This window comes from Schistocerca serialis, chromosome 8, assembly GCF_023864345.2.
Source record: "Schistocerca serialis cubense isolate TAMUIC-IGC-003099 chromosome 8, iqSchSeri2.2, whole genome shotgun sequence".
Lineage (NCBI taxonomy): Eukaryota > Metazoa > Arthropoda > Insecta > Orthoptera > Acrididae > Schistocerca > Schistocerca serialis.
In genome coordinates, this window is record NC_064645.1 from 289,434,134 (window position 1) to 289,458,180 (window position 24,047).

Below are 24,047 nucleotides of genomic sequence, written 5' to 3' on the forward strand. Positions count from 1 at the left end.
TTTCTTTATGTTAGGTTTATTCTTATGATGAACAGAGACAGTATAGTAGCACCACCACTCCCTTTGTAATATAGACAACTTTGTAAATTTCACTTTAGTCTTTAGTCTCCAGTTTTGGAGAACCCGTTTCCATACACCATTAAGATCATAATTGTATATTGGAATGGGAAATACTGAAAGTGCAGAATGTCAGAATGTAAGAAAATGGAAAAAACTGTAACACAGTTGCATTTCGGGTCTTTTTATTTGAACGAGTGTAAATTAAAATTTTGCATAATTTTTAATGTCTGACAAAAATTTTTTGCAAAATTTTAGCACATTTAGAATTTTTAAAAAATGTGTATAAAAATGAAGGTTTAGATAAATAGAGAAGTGCCATGCTTTATTTCCAAGGAATCACTAAATGTACACAGCATCACTTCACTTACATCTGAGCACAAACAAAGGATACAGTATTGACATTTCAGACACAGTTAGAAATAAAATTGCTGTACTTTGGTAATGGATCCTTCATTTGTTCAACACTTCATTTGCTGATCAATAGAGGCCGAAGAATATTTTCTAGTGTAGGAAGGTCGTACAGTTTGCACCTCAGGATAACATGCTACTTTTATTTTTTTTACATAGCACAATACACAACTAAATTATCATTTTAGCTTACGTCATGTTATGGTGGATGTTTGTGAGCAACAGCTGTACCTTTGTTACATATAGCTTTTGTTGAGTTCTTAGTTCAGGATTTTTCTTGATGTTTTTTTATCTTGCCTTGCCTTTCCTTTCTGTCGTAGTGCAGTGGACTCAAAAGATTCAAGTAAAAAATAACTGAAATGAAGTGAAATGTGTTATTGGTTGTTGCTTGCAAGTTAAAAAGAGTTTATAACATTTTCGCCACCATGGTCAGACGCACTTGGCACATTCAGTGCCCCTCATGTCACAAACAAATAAATTTGCCCATTGCTGCACCTAATGGAGGTATTTTGAAGGACAAGGAGGCTTCTGCGGCTTGTTAGCCATGACACATTTAGCGATTTTCATAGAAAATAAAAATATCCAATTTTGGCACTTTCAGTATTTCTTATTTTCAGTCTTCAATTATTGACCTATTTAGAGTTGCTGTTGTACCATTCCGATCTCTGTGACAAGAATTACAATAACTAGGTAAGTATGTGAAGATTTTGATTTCATCAGACTTAATTTTATATTTCAAACAATGAAAAATCAAGGTACAGAACAGATAGTGCTACTCACCATATAGACAAAATGTTGAACTGCAGAAACGCGCAACAAAAAAACTACTTTACATTTAAGCTTTTGGACGAAAGTTCTTAAAAGTAGAAAATACACACACATTCACGCAAGCACAGATCATGCACACAATCACTGTGTCTGGCCACAGAGGCCAGACTGCAAGCAATGGATGCCTAATGGGTGTAACAATCCGTGGGTGGTGGGGGCAGGTTAACTGAAGTTCTCTTTTACTTGTACTGGAGATTGTTCAAGTGACTCTCTTATGAAAAGGATAGATTGCTACTTAACAACCCCCACCCCACCCCCCACCCAGCCACACACACACACACACACACACACACACACACACACACACACACACCAACTTACGCACACCTACTGCACTGGCCTAGGCAGCCAGAGACAATAGTCGTGTGTGTGTGTGTGTGTGTGTGTGTGTGTGTTTGTGTGTTTAATTCACAGGAAGGCCTATTGGCCAAAATCTTACTTGTTAAGTCTTTTTGTTGCGCATATCTGCAACCCAGTGTTTCTACTATATAGTGAGTAGTGATCAATGCTTTTCATAATTTTGTCATTATTGCATCCTTGATTTTTCATAATTTGTTCAAGTGGTCATTGATAAATTTTCCAACATAAGAAATATATTCATTAAAATATTTACAATTTGTTACTGGCATTATGTGACATATACCTATTATGGTTAATTGTAGGGACAATATATAATTTTTTCTTAAAATATCTAATCCTGGAAACCAGGAACAAAATAAGTTCATTTGAGTCCTCTGTCATGAGACTGTAAGTCACTTGTCTGGAAGCAAAATCCATGTTGCAACAAAATCTTTTTTTTCCTCTTTTTGTGTTATATCAGCAACAAAAAAGTCTGGTTTTATCCTGGTAGCAGTGTGTCCAACACACTTTCTTGCAGAGATCAAACTTTGGCATGTGTTTTAAGTCAGTGTTGTAGATATACAAATTGTATATAATGTTATTAGGTGTTGTCTGGTGTAGTGTGGAAACTTCACAGTATTTTAATGAGGTAGCTACTCATCATTTTCAGGTGCTACTGCAATATGTATATTGCTTGAGGTTCCATGTTGAGATCTCAGGACTCTGTAGAAATATGTGTGTACTGTGAACCACTAAAAGTTCGTCTTTACAGCAATTTGTCGATGTTCGTATTAGATAGGAACAAACACTCTTTTCATCTGAGAATGTTCTGAAAGCACCTTTCAAAACACCTTTTTCCCAGGAACAATTATCGAGTATTTTTCTTTTGGAAATGTTAGCCACTACATGCTGAAGAACCCTAAAAGCAATAAAGCAGTTTAATGTCTCTTTCTCTGTTATTTTTTGCGTTACACAAAACCTTACATTGCAGACGGCATATGACGCAACAATGAGAGCTGGAAAATCCTTGAAAGAACGTGCACCAAAGACTGATGAACCAGCTTTGAGACAGATGTTGACAGATTTGAAGGCACGCTGGACTTCTGTCTGTGCAAAGTCAGTGGACAGGCAGCGTCGCTTGGAGGAAGCACTGCTGTTTTCGGGCCAGTTTAAGGATGCTGTACAAGCTTTGCTGGATTGGTTGCACAAGGTGAGCTGTAATCACTTAGAGAACTATGTGACACTATTGCATAGCCAAAAATGCCATTCATTTTGACAATTATTTTTTTCTCTATATTTAACAGGTGGAATCAACCCTTGGTGAAGAAGGTCCAGTTCATGGAGACCTTGACACTGTTGTTGCATTAGTGGAACAGCATAAAGTGAGAAAACTTAAGTTTTCCTTATTTAGAAAATTAATTGTGGTCGTAACTGTGTCTCGTGCCATAGTTCTGTAGCTCATACGTTTGAAGAATGTTGAGTTGTTAAATCAGATAATTTATTGACTGTATAGAGCTCTAGTGAAACAATTAACATTTAATTCCTTTGGTTGTTTTTTTTTTTTCTTTTTTTTCTCAATTACATTTTTATTGAAACTATGTAAACCAGTTTATAGCTAGGCAGTCATTACATAATTTTTTTATTGATGGAAATGAATATACAAATTATGAAACTGGCAAAATGTTGCCATCTTTAAATCTAGAAAACATCCATAAATATCAGACACACATTATATATTAAGCACAAACACTGTTAAGAGTTGTGAACATCTTGAGGAACTTTCATGTGCTCAATACGTATGAAACATTACACATTTGTATGTTTATCAGTCGATGTTCTTTCTCGGTAGACCTTCGAAGAGGATTTACGCAGCAGACAAGCACAAATGGAATCTGTGCAGAACACAGGTCGAGAACTCCAGGCAAAGGCAACGGCAGCGGATGCAGAAACTATTCAGGCACAACTTGTCGAACTCACAACTCTGTGGGAAACTGTCACAGTTCTCAGCCATAAGAAAACACAGAGGCTGGAAGAGGCCCTTAAAGAGGTGAGTGATTCTGTATAACAGAGTAAAATGGCTTAAAGGTGCCCATTTAGAAAATAAGGATGACTGTCAGTGTTTTGTCGTAAACAGTCTGTGCTACTCAATTGCTTTATAATGTAGCAGGAAGAGGTACAACATGCCAGACTAAATTTTTTGAGTAGAATCTTGGTATAATTCTCACCAAGACAGAATTTTGTTTGTTTGAATGTTCCACCTTTTTTTTTTTTTTCTTATTGTTATTTTAGTTTCCAGTAAAGAACACTGTGTAGTACACACCTTTTTTAATTTTGTGTACAAAAAGAGTATTGCTGGTTATATACTCCTGGAAATTGAAATAAGAACACCGTGAATTCATTGTCCCAGGAAGGGGAAACTTTATTGACACATTCCTGGGGTCAGATACATCACATGATCACACTGACAGAACCACAGGCACATAGACACAGGCAACAGAGCATGCACAATGTCGGCACTAGTACAGTGTATATCCACCTTTCGCAGCAATGCAGGCTGCTATTCTCCCATGGAGACGATCGTAGAGATGCTGGATGTAGTCCTGTGGAACGGCTTGCCATGCCATTTCCACCTGGCGCCTCAGTTGGATCAGTGTTCGTGCTGGACGTGCAGACCGCGTGAGACGACGCTTCATCCAGTCCCAAACATGCTCAATGGGGGACAGATCCGGAGATCTTGCTGGCCAGGGTAGTTGACTTACACCTTCTAGAGCACGTTGGGTGGCACGGGATACATGCGGACGTGCGTTGTCCTGTTGGAACAGCAAGTTCCCTTGCCGGTCTAGGAATGGTAGAACGATGGGTTCGATGACGGTTTGGATGTACCGTGCACTATTCAGTGTCCCCTCGACGATCACCAGTGGTGTACGGCCAGTGTAGGAGATCGCTCCCCACACCATGATGCCGGGTGTTGGCCCTGTGTGCCTCGGTCGTATGCAGTCCTGATTGTGGCGCTCACCTGCACGGCGCCAAACATGCATACTACCATCATTGGCACCTGCATCCGTGCGTCGCTGCGGTCCGGTCCCAGGTCGACGGGCACGTGCACCTTCCGCCGACCACTGGCGACAACATCGATGTACTGTGGAGACCTCACGCCCCACGTGTTGAGCAATTCGGCGGTACGTCCACCCGGCCTCCCGCATGCCCACTATACGCCCTCGCTCAAAGTCCGTCAACTGCACATACGGTTCACGTCCACGCTGTCGCGGCATGCTACCAGTGTTAAAGACTGCGATGGCGCTCCGTATGCCACGGCAAACTGGCTGACACTGACGGCGGCTGTGCACAAATGCTGCGCAGCTAGCGCCATTCGACGGCCAACACTGCGGTTCCTGGTGTGTCCGCTGTGCCGTGCATGTGGTCATTGCTTGTACAGCCCTCTCGCAGTGTCTGGAGCAAGTATGGTGGGTGTGACACACCGGTGTCAATGTGTTCTTTTTTCCATTTCCAGGAGTGTAGTAACAGCGGTATGTTGGATGCTACTGTCTTAGTGATAAGTTTTAAAAGTTACTGCGAGAAAAGGGGGGGGGGGCAAATAAAATTGAGTTTGGGGTATCAGTTCTTCACTGGTTAGCCGTAAGTAAATTTTGGTAAAGACTAACCAGGAAAGCTGATTAAACGATTTCATACAGTTTTTCTGTCCACCGGCTGCCTAAAACTTGAATATCTAGTCCAACACCATTTTGATTTCAAAACGCTGTTTTGATTTTTGTATGTTAAAAAAGCCAGTATGATTCTTAACATAATTATGTGTGGTTTTTATTGGAATGCAATTAGACGCAGAAATTGTTCATGTATAGACTGGAAATAAAGAATGATATACATTAATCCAGCTTAAACCTGTAGCATTATTAAATAAATGATCATGTATAACAGTTATCTGTTAACTAAGAAATAAAAGAATTACAAGTCAGATACAAATATTGTTTTTGATTATAGGCAGAGAAATTGCATAAAGCTGTGAACATGCTCTTAGAGTGGCTGTCTGATGCTGAAATGCGACTCAGATTTACGGCTGCCCTGCCAGAAGATGAACAAGATACACGCAATCAACTTGCCGAACATGACAAGTAAGTTTATCAAGCCATAGAAAAGCAAATTTTCTAGAACAGTTACTTTATATTTAAAGACCTGAGAAAGTAACATCTGCAATAAATATGGATATAGATGCAAATTCTGACTAAAAAATACGAAAACTTGAAATTACGTAATAAATGCTTTTTTGTAGAGAGAGTTTGAAATAGCGTTACTACTTGCATACAAATATCAAAAATGTAACCAAATTTTCTATTATCAATGTTGCATGTCATCTGCTGATGCTTAATTTGGGAAGGTAATGTATGTAAGAAAATTTTGTAAAATAAAGTGCATGAATGCAATTGTGTGTTGGTGTGCACGATGCTCTGACACAACACAAAGTGTGGATGGTAAAATTGTGTTTAAAATATGCAGCATAGTGCAGTATAGGACTTGACCATGTGATCTGGCATCTTAAATAAAAAGAAATGTGTATTTTTGTCTGCTAACTAATAATGGGGACACTTTAACAAGGCAGTTTTAGGTGGCAGGTGTGTTGAAATGTGGTTGTGGCCAATACTGTTTTAGGCTGGGCCTGAACTACTGCATATATGACATTTCCCCTCTTTCCAAGCCAATGTGCAATAGCTGTTACCAAAAGCTGTGTGTTGTGCATTGTACTTGTTTATTTTTTTTCTTGTTTTCTGGCCCATTACAGAGCTTGATCACCAGATGGGGTTAGTGGTATGTATGACCTCATATCAGTTTTGCTTTAGAAGAAACACAGAATACCAGTGTAGGCTGATTGCGCTGCGAGAGGTAGGCAGGGCTTGGTTCCCCACATGACTAACCTCTCCTCTGGTGGTCTTATTCTAATTTGTTTACACATGTAGCTGACTGTCAGTACATGTTTTGGTGTTCTGTTGAGTTCACAGTCTGGACAATAGCAACTGGAAAACAAAACCCACCAACATATTTAAAGCCCACCAGAAGTCTTCCTCTAACGTGCAGATAAAGTTATTTTTGGTTTCCACTTGTACACTACATACTTTGTCAGTCCTATCTTTAGCTTTGTCAAATATGGGTCGCATGGCTACGAGTGCCCCCAGAAGGTCAAAATCAATATTCTGCAGATACTGCAATTATTGAATTGGGGGGAGGCGGAGAGTCAGGGAACACCTTAAATCGGAGAAGCACGCTCTTCACCTGTGGGAGAATGCTGTTGCTTGTCAGCAGAAACAATTGTTTGTTGAAGGTTTGAATAAGCTCCCCAGTCACCACTTTTTCAACAGTTAATTTCAAAGCACTAAGGCTTTGTCTTGGGACAAGTAGCATGACAAACTTTTAAATGTGTATGTCTAGTCATTTAAAAAAAAAGCTTTAGATGCAAATTTCACCAAAAACAAATGTGAGTTTTGCCAAAAATAGGTACTATATTATTGGGTCCTATATCTACATAGCATTAACTAAACCCTCCCACTCAAATAATGCGTACATTGCAGTGCAAATGCTTGTACTTGTTGCATAGGGTTGTCCCATATAATAATCATTGTGCATTTGATTCCTTTTTTCACTGTATGGTGGTTTGACATGCCATGAACAGGCACTTAAAACATTTCTGGGTTACTAGAGAAAAGGCACTGTTTTATTGGTAGAGGTCATTGAGAGATCTGTTATCATCCATTGTGCAGGTTACTACTCACCTTGGTTTCAACCACAAAAAAATTTGATTTTGGTGCATTCAGTTAGAAATTGTCCCTCACCCCTCTCTCACATCCACCCCCCCCCCCCCTCCCCTCCATACACCTTCCCTTTCTACCCTCCTCCATGTGTGATAATTTTATTTGGACTGGGGGTATGAAGGGAGTACTGAAAGTTTGCATTTACCCTACATTTTGGTTTGGGTATAACTATAAATGTCAATGTGTTTGTTATAGCTTTGCCTGTCTCTTTGAACTCTGTCTGGGTTTCAAAATTAGTGCTTAACAATAATGTTTGTTTTAGATTTATGAAGGAAATGATGGACAAAGAGAGAGAGAAGAATGCTACAATTGCACTTGCACAAGAAATTTTGGCCAAGGCTCATCCAGATGGTGCTGCAGTAATAAAACACTGGATCACTATCATACAATCACGTTGGGAGGAAGTTTTTAGCTGGGCAACACAGGTGACTTTTAAGATACTTCTACATGTCCTGCACAAAATATGATCTTTTCATATCATGTTTTTCTCTTTGTCTCTGACGGTAAAGTATTGTGAATGATAGATAATGTCATACAAAGCCTGTAGTTGGATGACTACTTGAGAGAATGGGCAGAAAACTTCCAGACTTTTGCTGTTTTTTTCCTCATTCCGAAAATTTTGAGCCAGGAAGAGTATTAAATTATTGTGTTAATTTTTCCCATTTTAGCGGGAACAGAGGCTGAAGGATCACCTGGCAGCATTGAGAGACTTAGAAGGGCTGTTAGAAGAACTGTTGGCATGGTTGGCTGGACTGGAAGGAACACTTGTTGACTTGGAACGAGAACCATTGCCAGATGACCTTCCCACATTAGAGGCACTTGTTGCTGATCACCGACAGTTCATGGAAAATACAAGTAAACGTCAAACAGAAGTTGACAGTGTCTGTAAATCACGGCAGGTGAAACCAGCAGAAGCACAACGTGACCGGAAACTGTCACGGCCCAAGACACCATCTAGGTGAGTAATCTCCCTCTGTTTGCTTGTCATGAATCAAATGAAGCTATCAAATTAAGGTTTTTTTTTTTAAGGACACAGTGTACCAAGCACATGTTTCATGTTAGCGCAGAAGAGAGAGAGGAAAGTTCTCAGAGGTAAAGGAATGCTGAGCAGATTGTCACTTTATGTTCTGTCGTGAATGGAAACACACATCTCTTTCTTCTGTTGCTTTTTTTCCTCTCTATGTTGACTTGTTTTTCTTGCACAACATTTGCTACAGTGCATGATTCTTGTATGTGACTTGATGTATGTTGTCGGTCAATAACTCTCTCTCTCTCTCTCTCTCTCTCTCTCTCTGTGTGTGTGTGTGTGTGTGTGTGTGTGTGTGTGTGTGTGTTTTCTATTAGTGCAAATAAAGGTTAATAGCAATCTCACAATATGACAATCACACTTTCTGAGGATGAGACACATTTTCTGGCTTCAGAGATCTTGTGCCCCTTCTCTACACGAGCAATGCAAATATATAAAACAGTACATTGGCATTAATGTCACTTGTAGCTGCTATCATACTGCTAAAGTGGGACAGGAAATGTAGATGCAAACTGTAAATGACTACAGCAGTATTGGAATGGCACAACACAGTGTCAACTCAAATCAGTCACCCTTTCACATACACATATGTGTTTTGTTGAATCACATAATGAAGGAAAGATTTCATGGGAGTGGAATGAGTCAAGTTGAACAATTATAGGCAGAAGGGACCACTGCTAGCTACGTCTGTAAAGTATAGTTTGACTAGTGCTAATGACAGTTCTAGATTACATTATTTTTCTATCAAACAGTGGAAAATAAAGGGTTGATTGTAAAAATATTATGAAAAGAAAAGTTGCCACTCCCCATATATTGGAGATGCTGAGTCGCAGATAGGCACAAAAAAAAAAAAAAAAAACTGTCACAAATAAAGCTTTCGGCCATTAAGGCCTTCGTGAACGATACACACACACACGCGACTGCAGTCTAAGGCAACTGAAACAAACTTATTTTCGTATGTTAGATGAAAAACAGCTTCTTTGAGAGAAGCCATTACTCTTCCTCCTTTACCACGCAGCTACTGTTTTTACCTTATACTTCAAACAAAGCATTTATATGAGTTTACAGTCAGTTACCAGCTTTCTGTGTACCATCAGTCAAGATCAATCTAATACAAGTATAGTAATAGGAAAGCCGGGATGGAATAACATTAATATGGAAAGGACAAATTGCTACTCACCCCATAGAGAAGGCAGTAAGTCACAGGCACCATGAAAAGAATACTATAAATATTTAAGCTTTCAGACTAAGTCCTTCCTTGAAGTAGACATCTCACACATTCACACAATAACAACTCGCACACATATGGTTACTGTCTCCAGCTACTAAGGCCGGAAATGGTAGCCATGTGTGCATGAGTTGTTGTTGTTGTTGTTGTTGTTGTGTGAGAGTTCTACTTAAAGGAAGGACTGTTTCTGAAAGTTTAAATATTTCTAGTATTCTTTTCATTGTGCCTGTCTACGACTTAGTGCTTCCTCCATGTATTGAGTAGCAATCTGTTCTTTCCTTAATGTTCTTAATAGAAATATAGGAGTTACATGAAACTTACATTTCTGAGCACAGATATTCTGATAAATTGTAGGAGAGGCTAGCAATAGGTACTTTGTTTTTTGACTATTTAGATATGTTCAGTTTCCTACCATATGATCATTGGCAGACTGTTACACAGAATATAAAGCTCCATTCTGAACCCTAGAGAAGGATGTGTAGTTTAAATGAAAATTATTTTTATTTATAATATTGTGTCTGCGAATTCCTAGTTCATTCTAAATTCATTTTTGGTATTAACCAAAAATGTTGTTAGTGAGTATATGTATTGGCATATGAAGCCTCTGAAGAAGCATCTGAAAAATGTTCTGTTATCAATTCTACACTAAATTCTTAATGCACACTTCTATAGAATAATTCCATGTTTACTACTGGTAGCAGAGAAGTTTGAAGTGGTGGTGACAAAGAGGAATAACATGATTGTAGCAATGGATATAAGAATTAGAGGGCATAAGTAAAGAAAATGGAAAGTTCCAAGTATCAGGGGGAGCAAAATACCAGAGAGAGGGAGGAATGATAAGAAATTGGTGAAAGGGAAGGTCAGCCCATGGATTTCTGCAGAGCGTAAGAACCCTGGTATGGAGGTAGGATGTACCACACAGAATCAGGCAAGTGTTATAATGAGCACATTATGATCTAGTACTCACATTTGCTTGAGAAACATGGGTAATGAAGAAAAGCCGAGTGAGTAGGGTACAGGCTTAAGATACGACATTTCAAAGAAGCAGAATAGGACTTACTGGAATGGATTGAGTAAGAAATGAGATGGTGAGAGAAACAGTGAAAGAGAGGACAATACTAGAGACCATAGAGAAGGCAAGAGTTAGATCATATGAGCATGTTAAAAGAATGAGAGTTGGCAAGACACCAGGATAGGCTCCTGAAATGACGGTATGAGGCAAGAGATGTAGAGGAAGACAAAGAGACGCATGAATCATTGGGATGAAGGAACATGTCAAGATGAGAGGAGAAGGCTGGACAATGTGGAGAGGGGAACATGGTGGACATTAAAAGAAAGAGAGGCGTATGTTCCGAACAGACCCAGCCAGCACCTGGAAACAGTAGGTGGTGGCGGCAGATGTAGTGGCAGCAGAAGTGGTGATGGTGGTGATGATGATGATGATGATGATGATGGCTGTTAGGACTACAGTTCTTTTTATAGCAGTAAAAGCATTTTAATATTGTTACTGACCGTAGGAGGTGAAACTGAAGTGCCATATTTTCCCATATTCAGCTTAAGTAATTACCTCTTCTGTAGTCAAAATCCTACTGAAGCCAGTACACACATCACATGACAGTAAATATATACTCATTGATTTCAGAAATTAATGACTGTAAAATATATCTTTCAATTGTGGGACTTGCTTGAAACCATATCTGAATTTATAGTATACCAATGTTGCTCTTGCATGTTTCACCTATTGCTCTTCTCCCTCTGTCACTCCCTCTCTCCCTTTGTACTAATTATTTCATTCTGCTTTGAATAGTGAGGTGTCTGCCATGCATCCAAAGACGTATTTTGAATGTAATACTGCACAGGAAGATGCAGAGTGCAGTTAAAAAAGTTACCATTTCATTCTTTGTTTGCGAACTGTGACTGTGACAACATCTTTTGAAGACATATTCTGATCTTCTACTTATCTCTGCATTTAGTGTAAATTGTCTGTATTTCAAGGAAGATGGACTGATGGTTCCGGCATTTTCAGTATGCAGTAATGTGCAAGGACGCTAACAGAACTTTGGTATCCTTGACATAATTTTAATTGCAACATAAAAAATTTTACTTAGTTATTGAGCTTTGGGGCTTCCAGTGAAGCTACAGGGAGCTCAAGGAGATAGCAGTGGTCAAAAAGGACTATTGCCCATATTTTGTAAAGAATGAGAATTGTTTCACTCTCATGATTTCTCTTCCTGAAAATGTTCCTGAATGACAGCTCTTCCTCAATAGTTGTTTGGTGTGTGCGTGTTTTTCTTCCCCCCCTCTCCCCTTCAAATGCTCGTTATTAGAATGTGATCTCATATTCAGTTTCATCAATTCAACTAGTGGACACAGTTTTTATTTTATGAAATTTGTTGTTGTTGTTGTTGGTGGTGGTGGTGGTGGTGGTGGTGTTGGTGTGAATGAAATTTTTAAATATATTGATCCTTTAGCATAGATGTTTTCAGTTTGCTGAATTTTCTCAGAATAATATTTTGTAAGGGAATTTCATAGAATACCTGTGAGCGTGTTATAATAGAATTTTGTGTGTGTGTGTGTGTGTGTGTGTGTGTGTGTGTGTGTGTGTGTGTGTGTGCGCGCGCTTTCTGCGCGCGTGTTGGAATTATTTTTTGTGCATGATAGTAGCAGGCAATGAAACACTGATGTAATTGCTCACATTAATAGAATATTGTATAGAATTTCACTCATATTGGAGGATTGTGGTGAAATTTGAGTCACTTGACAAAGTTTGTTTGTTTCTCCTTAAACTTTTGTCTATCCATGTAACTGTTGTCTGCACTACCAACAAAATCATTATATGTGGTACTAAATGTTGCTTGCATGTTTGTGATCGCATGTGTGTGTTGGTGTGTCCTTCACAGCAGAGATGCAAGAGAAAATCGAGAGTCATCGCCAGAGCATGATCCAGCCTCTCGTAAGTCAAGGTTAGTTCGCACCTGTCGTCTTTGTACTTCATTGTTTATTTAGTTTGGTAGCTTTTAATGTGCATAGATGTCAAAATATGTCAGTATGTTTGTTGCTGAAGTTCTCTTTTGTGTTGCATTGTGAGCCTGAAGTTTAAGTTTTGACACTTCATAACACTGTTGGGCCCAATTTATTAATAACTGTGAGCCCTTTGCAATTTAACTGTGAGTCATATTCTATCAACAGTTTTGAACACATGAAGTAAGTGATTGAATTTACTCTTTTTAATTTTGGATTTACCCCACTAAGACATTATTTGGTGCATCAGAATGTAAGTATCTGATTAAAGTTAAACTGTCTCTATAGCTGTAGTGAACCCCTGCTACTGTATGTACCTGCTTTGTGAGTGCAGTTTGTCCTAGAATTTAGTGTTGTGGTATGTATGAACTAGTAATGTATGACTGATAATATATTTGTTTTATTTTTTTCTCCATGGAAGAACATATTCATTCTAAGTATTTGCTGTCAACTTCAATGTGATTGTGTTGCTTGTCTGTTGGTAGTTCAGTCATTATGACAAAAGTGAAGAGGGTCATAGTACCATTGCTGGGTAGATTTGTTTGTTAAATTTAGTGTGGTCTTTAACTCTAGAAAAGCAGGTTGAACGTAAAAAAAATGGTGTTTGGTGAGTAGACAACATGGTTCTCCGCGATAATTCTGTTCAGCTCTGTATTGGTTAGTTCATTAGTTTGTTTGTTTCATGTTACATGGATTATTTGCATGACAGGTCATAGTGGTGTGGAACATGTGATTATGCTGTCTAGTTCCAGAATGAAATTTTCACTCTGCAGCCAAGTGTGCACTGATACGAAACTTCCTGGCAGATTAAAACTGTGTGCCAATGTGAGACTCAAACTCTGGACCTTTTCCTTTAGTGGGCAAGTGCTCTACCACCGAATAGTTGTTTGCCAGTCATTACAGTAATTAAAATGTATTCAGTGTCTGGAAACTATAAGTACTATTGCATTGATAGTACAGTTATACTTCTTATGCTGTTTTTCTGCAAGTGTAACAGATCATCATCATCATCATCATCATCATCATCATTGTCAATAGTTTCTAACGACAGGTTGAGTCTGTTTGGAACATAAGCTTTGCCATCTAGTCCTGTTTTCACACAATCTTTCTGTGATCACTCTGGTCCAGTCCTTGCCTCTTTTCTTCAATGCACTCCTCCACATCTTTCAGCCATCTGTCCCTTGGTTTTCCTCTTGGTCCTTTTCCTTTGCATCTCCATTTTGTGTATCCTCTTAGGAATCTACTTGTTTTCTGTTCTCTTCAAGTGCCCATACCATCTTAGCCTTGGTGTGTCTATCTGCCCTGCAAGGGTTCCTCTTTCATTATTTTCCTTACTCTCTCATTCCTCATCCTGCATCTCCTTGTTACTCCTATCCTACTTCTGAGAAGCTTCATTTAACCTACCAGTAATCTGCTTACATTTATATTCTTCATTGCCTATATTTCAGATGCATAGGCCAATGTTAGGATGTAGTACTTTCGATGTCTTACTTCTTTGCTTTTTTTGATGGACATCTTTGTTCTAAACCAGGCTCATATTACTTCACAGGAATGCTTCTGCCTGTCTGCCGCATTCCCTGGTCTCTTTCTCACTCCTTCCATTTTCGTCTATCACACTTTCCAAGTTCTTGAAACTTTCCAAGTTCTTGAAACTTTCCAAGTTCTTGAAACTTTCCAAGTTCTTGAAACTTTCCAAGTTCTTGAAACTTTCCAAGTTCTTGAAACTTTCCAAGTTCTTGAAACTTTCCAAGTTCTTGAAACTTTCCAAGTTCTTGAAACTTTCCACCATCTTCAGCTTTTCACCTCCAATCTGTATTCTGCTAGTTGGTCTATCTTTCTTTCTAGTCATAATCAGGATCTCACATATATTTACATTAAATTTAATTCCATTAAATTTGATACTATACTGTTTCACAGTTTCTTCTCAAGCATCCAGCTGTTCCTGAACCTCCTCCTCACTGTTTCCCCAGATCATTAAGTCATCTGCAAGCACTATTGCTTTCTCCAGTTTTTTCTGCCACCTTAGTCATTATCTCAGCCAAGACTGTGATGAAGAGGAGAGATGACAATCCTCTGTCCTGTTCCACACCATTTGTTTGCTGGAACCAATCCATCCTTTCATTTCTCACCTTCACACAGCTCTGGCTTCCACAGAACATCTCCTCTATTCTGCTTATTTTCTATTTTTTCCACACCCTTCTTTTGTAGTGCTTTCCAGATGCTATCAAATGCCTTTTCTGCATTGAGAAAGGCAATCACAAGGTCTTCCCCATATTCATAGTGATGCTCCTGGAGTTGCCTCACAGCAAACATGAGGTCAATAGTTGACCCACCAGGTCTGAAGCCATACTGTTCCTCTCTGTTTGTTCCCGGCCCTCATTCAGGGTCTGTCCTCCAGGGTCTTTTCATTTATCTTGGCACAGTGTGGTATCAGCATGACTTCCCTGTGTAGTTTTTACAATCCTTCATAATCCTTTTTTTCGATATAGGGACAGTTATTGCCTCTTCCAATATTTTGGAGTCTTCTCATTCCACACCACCCTCGTCATGCGGTACAGCCACATTCCGTCCTCCCCTTGCTGCCTTGACCATTTTGACACTTACTCCGTCCGTACCTGGTGACTTTCCTCTTTCTGTCTTGTCCTGTAGCGTTACCATTTTTTTTCATGTCAGGTCCTTCTTCCCCCCTCCACCCAGAATTTACTTCTGCCACCTTAAGTCTTTCGTTTTCATATCCAAATCTGTTCGGGTTTAGCATGTGCTCAGAGTTCTCCTTCCACACTATCTTCACAGTCTCTTTGTTATTAACTTCTTTCTCCTTTCTATCCATCATCGTTGCATCCTCTTTCCAACCTCTCCTCATGCTTTTGACCATTCCATACAATACTTTGTTACTTTCTTTGCTGTCTTCTTCCATCATTGTCTATTCTTCCAACCACTTTCTTCACTCCTCAGCCACCGCATTATTTGCCTCTTTCTTCTTTTTCTTATATTCCTATATTGCTAACCCAATTCTTTCTTGGAACCACAGTATGAAGGCCTTGTGCTTCCCTCCCACTACCTCCTCGACTCTCTCATGGTTTCTCCTTTCACCAGTTTCTGCCACTTATCCTTCTGCATGCAACTACTGCAGCTAATACCATAGCACTTAAAATTGTCCCCATTCCTCTTCCGCCCCCCCCCCCCCCCCAACCTGTGATAACCTTTTACTTGTAATCTCCTGGTATTCTTCTTTTGCTTCCTTTTCTGTCAGTTTCCGTACTGTAATTCACCTTTCCTGGTTTGCTGCCTTCTTCCATTCCTTCATGATTCTCATGTTCACCAGTAGCCAGAGGTCACTATCCAATGCCTCAGATGTTAATACCTTTCCAATGCCTCAGATGGTAATACCTTTCCAATGCCTCAGATGGTAATACCTTTCCAATGCCTCAGATGGTAATACCTTTCCAATGCCTCAGATGGTAATACCTTTCCAATGCCTCAGATGGTAATACCTTTCCAATGCCTCAGATGGTAATACCTTTATATCCATCAAAGTGCTCGTCATTTTCAATTTGTTAATGAAAGATTTCTGTGGCAGATTCATGCTGTATCACATTACTTTGTGATGCTCTTCCTTCTGAAAGGAGAAGTTGCCAGTTGCTACACCATTTCTCTTGCAGAATTCCAGCAATCTGTTTCCATCTTCCTTTCTAGTTTCCTCCTCCCAGTACATCTTTATACCCTTGTCTTTCAGTCCCTATATGTGTATTCAGTCTCCCATGACAATCATCTTTTGTCCATCCAACTGCTTTTTGTATTTCTTCCCCAATGTCTTCCTCCTCTTCATGTACAGCTCACTTGATGGACTTAAACCTGAAACCCCTCCATACTTCTTCCCTTTGTCGTTATTCTGATCTTCATTATCCTGTCACTTATTCTCTGTACTTCTTGTGTTGGACCATCTTTTATTTTTAACAATAAACTTTTTAAATAGCATTCAGAAGCCCTTGAAAAGAAGAGTAAAGTGATATAATGGTTGTTTATGTTGACACTGAAACTTTTCACAAAAGTGTTAGAGAAATGAACTATAATTAAAAGGCAAGGCAGCAGGAATTTGCTCTCACAGTATAAACACTGCCAAGTGGTGCTCTCATGCCAGGTGACAAAAATAATGTTTATGTGCCTGTCTGTGACTGAGCACGTCCACTACTCATTGAGTCATTAAATTATACACATTAAAAGACCACTTGGAGGAGATTTATTACAAAATTGAGACAACAGTGCTGCACACTTTCACATAAATAAAGGCCATATTGTGGATAAAGAACAGTTTGGGTCTTAAGGATAGCTGCAGTTGAGTTACATTGTGCTGTCTATTCCTGTGGGTCACAGTTTTAACACTATAATGGCAAAGGGATCAAAATGACTCATTGTAGATTTTTCTTCAATGTATAATCCATTTTTTACTCCATTCATGAAATTGTATGACTTTCTATAAATTTTTCTCCTCTGAAATCATATGACATGTCTTAAATTTTTTCCCTGTATGATTATATATTAGATTTAACAGAATAATTCAACAATGGAGCAGCAACAGTCGTAAATTGAGGAGAATTGCTGTTCATGGTTGCATACACCACTTTGCCACAACTTACGTCATTTCACTCAGATAAGTCCATGAAAGATGTTGTCAAATAAGTCTTGTTAGCATGAATTTTCTGATAAAGAAAATGTTACTTTGCTTCGAGTATTCCAACATTGAATTGGAAATTGACTTCACTGGTGAAGGAAAGGATTGTGTACCAGAGAAAAGTGGAGATGAAGACATTGTGACTGAGGATGGATTAGCAGAGGAGGATTCAGATGTTAATCTATATCAAATTCTCACCTCACCTTGTCCTTCACAGCAGGTTCAGTGATATGCCTTCTCAAAGATGGTTGCTAGAGACAGAACTGGGTGGAAGTTGTCAGTTTCTTATCTTGTGGAAGTAGGTTGGCTGTGAACATTCCAAAGGAGGTGGGAGCTCCCACTACTTACACTTGCCAACTAGTAGGCAAGACTCTATTAGTGATACAACTCATGTAGTGATACAACTCATGTAGTGATACAACTCATGTAGTGATACAACTCATGTAGTGATACAACTCATGTAGTGATACAACTCATGTAGTGATACAACTCATGTAGTGATACAACTCATGTAGTGATACAACTCATGTAGTGATACAACTCATGTAGTGATACAACTCATGTAGAGATACATAGCATCAAACACCTGAGAAGTACTAAAAAACAATGATTGGTCTGTCACTCGAGAATCTGGAGAAATTGATGGTGGTCAATTATGCTTGGGGTATCATTTGTATAAAAGGTGTGCCCGCTGATCTTCAGTCACAATATTGGGGATCTACTTACATCAAGGATGTTACGTCAAGGGACAGATTTTGGGAACTTCTGAAATTTCTCCATTTTGTTGAAAAATCGACCTGAGCCAAACAACTGCTGGCCAACAAAATTGCTCTTGTTTCTGAAATTTGCAGAAAGTTCATGGGTAACAATATTCATTCATACTGTCCTGGAAAAGATATAACCATAGATCAGCAACTATTACCAAGCAAACCAAGATACAGGTTCACTCAATTCTTGCCCAACTAGTCTTACCAAAAATATGGTCTCAAATTCTGGATTGTTGCAGGTATAGCAACAAAGTACATATGTAATGCTTTCCCATTCCTCAAAAAGAGGACATGGATAGAAAGAAAACCAATTGGAGAGTATGTCATTCTGAGTCTCATGTAGCCATTTCTGAATCAAGGAAGAAATGTGATGACAGACAACTTCTCCAGACAACTTCTTCACGGTGCTTCAACTTGCTAAGAAGTTCAAAGACAATAAACCTTCATTAGATTTTCAGTGTTTAAGATATGTTGTGAAATCCCTGACGAGATCAAGAAGCCAAATGCTGAAATACACTCCCATCACCATTCTGTGCCAGACTGGCAACACAGACTGCACACTGTCACTGTATACCAAGGAAGGAAGAATAAAAAATGTAATTCTTCTGAGTTCATTGCATGCTGAAGTGTCAATGAGCAAATAAGGGAAGAAGAAATCTGAAACAGTAACATTCTACAGTGCAACAAAGTATAGGGTGGACGTGGTTGATCAAAAGGCCTTTAAATTTACTACAAAGATTGCATGTAGGAGATGGCCAATTCATGCCTTCAACATCATTTTGGACTTGGTGATAATAAATAAATGATTGATTTATAAAATAGTAATGACAAGCAAATGGAAAGAAAGTAGTTCATTCTGCAGCTGGTGAATCAATTCAAGGGAACGAAAGAGCAGGAAGATGAACCAACTAAAGAAGAGAATACAGGGCCAAAATTATCTAGAAAGTGGAACAAGTGCCAAATAAGCTTCTGGAAAGGCAACAAGACCAGCGACAACTGTGTAAAACACCACAAAGCTGTTTGAGGAAAAGATGTATGATCATAGAATTCAGCTGTGCGAAATGCACCTAGCAGATTCCAGCGACTTAAGTGAGTGAAAAGTACAGAAAAGCCACGTGTAAAATACTTGAGAGTATAATATGACACATTGATACTAAATGTGTCTTGAAGGATTTACAAATAGTTGCTATATGGAAGTCTAAAGTTTTAGGAAACTTGTTGGCATTAACAATGAAAGATCGGTAAGATAATTTTGTTGTTGTTGTTGTTGTTGAAATAAGTAAGTAGCATGTTAATTGTCATGATAAATAATTATTGTTATAACTCAGAGAATGGTAGAGGTTAACATATATCAAAATATATCCCTTGTTTAAGTCAAATGTGAAAATATTTTATCCGGGCTCAAAATGACCCCAGTTTACCATTTTAGGTATCTCAGAAACTCTGCCATTCTGATGTTAAAGGTGATGATCAGTCCTGGCTGCTGTTGTTGAAGTTGTCCCAATCTTCTTTGAATCTCTGTTGTAGCTTGGAAGTGATTACATTGTTATGAAATTTCACTTTGGAACACTGCTCAGGCATTGGCTACGCTACATGGTGACAGGCCTATTTGTTCCTTACCAGTGGCTTGCCGTGTGGTACATTTTGGTAAATCAAATTCCTGAGACATTGGACCACCATTACGCAAACTGTACTTATTAGTACCTCAAATCACTGATTTTTCCCTTATGGGGTTAGCAAGTCTCCTACAAGGATTAAAGAATTTTGTGTTCCATTTTTATGGTTATTTTATTGTCTTCTTGTGATCAAAAGTTATGCTTCTCCACTGCCTCAGTGTTGTTATATCAAGTTGATAGTCATCAGGTCACATTAAACAGTTTGTTGGTCCTCTGCATGTAGTATGGCTCTTCAAATTTTTGCTTCTGTAATCTAATTATTGATAATATGTTAAACTGTAATAAAGTATTGTAATAATTAGGTTAATGATGGTGGTGGTTACTATTATTATGTATTTCAACATGACATAATCAATCTGTTTCTGAGGTATGTATGTCATTGTAATGTTTCATCTGCTATGTCTTTTTTATTTATATGATGATCTAATTTATTGGGTTTCATCCTGGTGCTACTGTTTTTTCACCTCCTTTCTAATAAGTATCTGGTGCATTAAGTTTCAGTTTTTTGCTCTTTTGCTGCCTGTTAATAAAACATTCTACATTATTTCTTTTTTAGCATGTAATTCTGCCTACATAAATGTTGTGTAATTATTAAAATAATTATAGAATGTTGTATTTTGTAGAAATATACAGCCATGTTAATAGTTTCCTTACCAGCTGTGATTTTTTTCAAGAGCAGCCTGGAAACCTGTGCACATGGTGGTGTGCTAAAGAGTTTTTTATGTGGTGTATACTACTCTATAAGCAATGCACTATTTTTAGTCTATAACAAGAACCCTGTATTTACACTCTTCATAGTTGTTTATACCCTGATGACATAAAAAAAAGCAAGGCTGTCGCAAGTAGTCTGAACTCATTTACCCACAACTCTTATCTGCAAGTACATTCTTGAAGAAAAAGAAATTCAAATGTATAGGTGTAGTGTAGTGACTGAACAGGACAAAAGTACTTAACATTAAATAGGTTGTAGTGCATGCCAGAAAGATAGATCAGAAGACAAACTAGAATGCAGCAAAAGATGTTAAAACATGGTAGTTATCTGGAAACAGAGATTACCAAAAGAAGCACCAGAGCAGATGACAAGTGACACTGCAAAGTATGCTGTGAATTTAATTCTTCGTTTTGAATGACATCTAGGCAGTTTGTTAGCTATTAATCTGTAAGGACAGGAAAAATAAAACATTGGCCTATAGCAAGCTGAGAATACCTTGGTGAGGTTCACTATGTATTTCTGGCTAGAAAAATGCATATACATATTCTCATACTACATGTATTGTGAAGTACTATAGTGTATTCTGCAATCAAATACTTGTTTTACATTGTTAGCCATTTTGCTCTCTTTAGGATGGTTGTAAGAGTATGTACAGCCTAGAAGTTTTTATTTGCTAAGCCACAGTCATGTTGGCATGAGTGACAGGCAATTTATTAGAACTGTTCAGAAATCTGCCATATATAACTAAACTTCGTGTGAAAGCACATATTGGTAAATAACCATACAAATACTTAATGAAATGCTGTACACATGCCCCATTACAAAGTGATACGTTTTAACAGGCAATTCTAATAAAATGCAGACATTTTTTCCCTACCAAAATTTCACTCCTGCCTCTTTAGATCAGAATTTCCACCTGCTAAAGTTATTTGCAGTCTTTGTACAAACTTGTATCTATTGCTCATAACTTTTGTGTATCATTATTGGGCTGAGTGAAACCTACCCCACTTAGATTAGTTAACACATTAACTTATCTTTCAGTTTCCTAATGCAGTTTCACTGCATGCAAAAAAGTTCTTAGTTCACAAAGTGAATTACCTTTAGATCAGAATTTCCACCTGCTAAAGTTATTTGCAGTCTTTGTACAAACTTGTTATCTATTGCTCATAACTTTTGTGTATCATTATTGGGCTGAGTGAAACCTACCCCACTTAGATTAGTTAACACATTAACTCATCTTTCAGTTTCCTAATGCAGTTTCACTGCATGCAAAAAAGTTCTTAGTTCACAAAGTGAATTACACTTTTTTAATAATCATTGTCATTGTTGCATATATGTTCACACACTGTATCATTCATAGATTTTTTTTTTGATAGATCCCACTTTGAAGGGAAATAAATCTGTATGCTGCCTTAATAGCGGAGATGATGAGTCATAGATAGGCACAACAAAAAGACTGTCACAAATAAACAAAGCTTTCAGCCATTAAGGCTTTTGTCAACAAAAAACACCCCCCCCCCCCCACACACACACACACACACACACACACACACACACAGTCTCAGGCAATTGAAACCACACTCAACACTCAATGTGGCTTCAGTTGCCTGAGACTGTGGTTGTGTGTATGAGTTGCGTCTGGAACTCAGAATTTTCTTTCCTATACTTATTAATGATTGGAAAAGAATATTTTACTCGGTGAACGGTTTTACGTAAAATTCGCTTTTGTTTCACTGAGTATATCTATCTTTGTTGTAATGATCAATTTTTATATACTGCTGCTCTTGAAACTGGACTGAAAATTTTTGCAGTGAGATCTCAGTTACTGTGGACAGTATCCATTTAGGGACAATAATAAAGTGGGAATGAAAGAATCATAATAAAAGAAAGGAAAAGGGAAAAATGAAATGTTTGGACCACAGTTTGGAATGTTAGAAAAGAACACAAAATAACAATTTTGTGAAAAGTTGGATGTCGAAAGAAATATTGGGTAATTTGGAAAAGTCTAGAGTACTCGGCTACTTTCGTTCTGTAAGATCACCATATGTAGTGAATCTGTGTGCTTTACTTATTGTAGTATATCTCATTGAAGGAATCTTACTCACTGAAATTTAAGACACTAGCCATACTGATGAAGCAATTGTGTTTTTCAATTTTTTTGAATTGGAAGAATATTTCATGCTGATATCAGATGATTCATATAATATTAATCAATACCATCCTAATTGCAACTGTAGATAAGGCATAAACAGTGTTAATGAAACAATCTTTCCAATCATCACTGGATGAAATATGTGACCAAAGTAACGGAAAGGTAAAGCACCATTTGTGAATAGTATGAATGATGTATGTACCTGTAATGATGAGTAAGAGGGTGCAGAATACAGTAGTTGAGAATTAATGTCAAAGAAGTTGAGAATTAAGGTCAAAAGAAACAATATTATGTCCCTTATCTCAAAGTCCACCCTCTCCAACTTAATTTTATCTTCCTCTTTCTGCCATACTCTCATTAGCTTTCTATGCATAAGTTACTACACAGTACAGTGCACAAGGTTCCATGTCTATCTCCAGCCACTGTTGTGATAATATTCATTCATTCATATGTTTTCAAAGAAACTGATGATGATGATGAAGTCTCATACTCCTTGACAAAACGTAGGGGACAATGCGGGAGACCTGCATTGCCGTACTAGGCAAGGTCCTAGTGGAGGTGGTTTGCCGTTGCCTCCCTTCGACCATAATGGGGATGAGTGATGGTGATGAAGACAACACAACAACACCCAGAGGCAGATGAAAATCCCTGACCCCACAGGGAATCAAACCTGGACCCCGCATTCGGAAATCATGAACGCTACCACGAGCTGCGGACTCAAAGAAATTACTCTTTTGCAATTTGTTGCCCTCTGTTATTGACTTGCCTCGAGCTTCTCCTCCCCCTCCCCTCCCCCCTTTTATTCTTCTCCTTCTCCTTCTCCTTCTCTGGACGTAACCTCTTTGCAATGTCAATTTTACACTTTAAAGTCTATACAGTTGACTTATACTTGTGCACCCCATTCAAATCTTGCTCCTGCCATCTTCTTTCTGGAAATAATGCTGTAGGTAGGATCTTGATGGTAACTTAGTGCTCATTCTCCTCCTCCTTTTTTACTGCCTGTGTTAATTATGGTTCCAAATGATGAGTAGTCATCTACTGTCTGTCCAGTCTCTCAATTTTTAATGAGACATATTCATTTAATTTCCTTCATTGCTTGTGCGGTGACAATTGTTGTATCAGTATTGATTCTTTCTAGTTTGTTATACAGTGTTCCTTGTTGTAATAGTCAGATTGGTAGAAGTACACCCCATCTTACAACTCAACCTATGGGCCATTGCTGTTACAGTATATATTGTGTGTAATGCATGTTGCTGTTGCATGTAGTATAACGAAGTATGTGCCGCAGGCTGAAATAATTTGATGTATGCAATGTTTGTGGTGTTTGCAAAATCAATA

At 38.3% G+C, this 24,047-nt stretch overlaps 1 protein-coding gene across 14 annotated transcripts in view; it reads left to right on the forward strand.

The window, feature by feature from the left end:
* Nucleotides 1-24,047, forward strand: part of LOC126416114 (microtubule-actin cross-linking factor 1) — a 1,003,027-nt gene that overhangs the window by 913,054 nt on the left and 65,926 nt on the right. For 11 of the 14 annotated variants that reach the window (XM_050083628.1, XM_050083630.1, XM_050083635.1 and 8 more), the window contains 7 exons: nucleotides 2,627-2,845; nucleotides 2,940-3,017; nucleotides 3,485-3,682; nucleotides 5,635-5,765; nucleotides 7,717-7,879; nucleotides 8,123-8,412; nucleotides 12,610-12,672. In XM_050083628.1, coding sequence (XP_049939585.1) covers nucleotides 2,627-2,845; nucleotides 2,940-3,017; nucleotides 3,485-3,682; nucleotides 5,635-5,765; nucleotides 7,717-7,879; nucleotides 8,123-8,412; nucleotides 12,610-12,672 — 1,142 coding nt within the window. The remainder of the gene's footprint in view (nucleotides 1-2,626; nucleotides 2,846-2,939; nucleotides 3,018-3,484; nucleotides 3,683-5,634; nucleotides 5,766-7,716; nucleotides 7,880-8,122; nucleotides 8,413-12,609; nucleotides 12,673-24,047) is intronic. The other 3 variants (XM_050083637.1, XM_050083633.1, XM_050083625.1) reach the window with 2 other exon arrangements.